Genomic DNA, 1607 nt, shown 5'->3' with positions numbered 1-1607 from the left:
TAGCATGTTTAAGAGTAGAGCCGTTGTTAGCATGTTTAAGAGTAGAGCCGTTGTTAGCATGTTTAAGAGTAGAACCGTTAGCATGTTTAACGGTCACAGGTCTTCCTGTCTCCAGGCTGGCATGGTGAGGCCCTGCGGCTTCGTGAAGCCGCGTCACCTGGTGAAGCCCGTCTCTGCCACCCGGGTGGCCGGCAGGTACCTGAGCCACCAGAGGGGGCTGCCGAGCCTGCCGGTGCCCCCGCTGCAGCAGACCTGCGAGCGCTACCTTACGGCCCTGGAGCCCATCGTGGAGGCGGAGGAGCTGAGCCGGACCCGGCGGCTGGTCCAGCAGTTCCAGGAGGCCGGCGGCGTTGGGGAGCAGCTGCAGAGAGGCCTGGAGAGACGGGCGAGGAACACAGAGAACTGGGTACGCCCAGAGCTCAGGCTGTTAAACTGCATCAATAGATTCTCCTTCTGTAGAGCTGAACTCAAACTGTAACTGATAGAATTAAGGCAACAGTTTTCACATATTTAATTTGGTGGATTTTATTTGGTATTTCTGAGTAGAAATATAAAGTTTTACATTTAAAAACAGAAATGAGTTCAAGTCCCAACAGTTTTAAATTAATTAAATCAAAATGAATTAAAATCCAACAAATCTTTGAGATGATCTGACTTAAAGGGGCACATTACGCAAAACTCACTTTTTTCACATTTTCTATTTCTATTTGAGTCGCTACAGCTTCTAGAAACAGTCCAAGCACTTAAAAACCATGTAGTTGTTTCTTTGGCAATAAGTTAATGTTTTGTGGTATCTGGCAAACAAACCATCTCAAAAACCTCCCAATTGTTGAGTCAGACTGTGCTGTTACCTAGCAACCCCAGCTGAGCTCCAGCATGTTTGGTTAGCTGTACAATGTACAATGGCTGCTGGAAAAGACAAGAGTTTTGTTGTTGACTTACCATCCAGAAACCACTTGCTGCATTCTGGTTGGTTGTGCAGGAGGCTCTACTAATGCTTTTCAAAGATGTACAGTTGTATAAATGCAGATCTGTTTGCAGCCATTTTCACATGTGAGTGTAAACGTTGCGTTGGGGGCGTGGCCAGCAGCAGATTATCTGGATTTAAATTCATGAACTTCCTCCCTTAATTTTCACGTCTTTTCATCCTGGAAAGATCTTGAAAGTCCTTGAATCCCATGGCTTCCTGCACGTTTTCCAACCTTCCTGTGGTTCTGCTCGCAGCTCTCCCAGTGGTGGGTCCAGGTGGCCTACCTGGAGTACCGGCTGCCGGTGGTGGTCCACTCCAGTCCAGGCCTGGTTCTGCCCAGGATGGACTTCAGGGACAAACAAGGACAGATCAGGTGAACAAACAAACAAACAAACAGTTTCTACTGATCCTGGTGTTGGGCTGAATTTCCCTTTTAGAGGAACGTACCTGAAATAATTTACTTCTCAGAGAATCAACCTGTGGTTTGTTCTTCATTCTATTTGTTAATTGTCCTGTCTCTCTCTCTGTCTCCCTCTCTTTCTGTCTCTCTCTCTCTCGCTCTCTCTCGCTGTCTCTCTGTCTCTCTCTCTGTCTCTCTCTCTGTGTCTCCCTCTCTCTCTCTCTCTCTCTCTCTCTC

The 1607-nt window shown here is 47.4% G+C and overlaps 1 protein-coding gene across 1 annotated transcript in view; it reads left to right on the top strand.

The window, feature by feature from the left end:
- Positions 1–1607, top strand: part of crata (carnitine O-acetyltransferase a) — an 11443-nt gene that overhangs the window by 2317 nt on the left and 7519 nt on the right. The window contains exons 2-4 of the mRNA XM_007575083.2: positions 116–406; positions 1225–1343; positions 1410–1413. Coding sequence (XP_007575145.2) covers positions 116–406; positions 1225–1343; positions 1410–1413 — 414 coding nt within the window. The remainder of the gene's footprint in view (positions 1–115; positions 407–1224; positions 1344–1409; positions 1414–1607) is intronic.

The sequence above is a fragment of the Poecilia formosa genome, unplaced genomic scaffold (assembly GCF_000485575.1).
Source record: "Poecilia formosa unplaced genomic scaffold, Poecilia_formosa-5.1.2 Scaffold368, whole genome shotgun sequence".
NCBI classification, from domain to species: Eukaryota; Metazoa; Chordata; class Actinopteri; order Cyprinodontiformes; family Poeciliidae; genus Poecilia; species Poecilia formosa.
The sequence above is the reverse complement of the archived record's forward strand: the minus strand, read 5'-3'. Positions and strand labels throughout refer to the sequence as shown.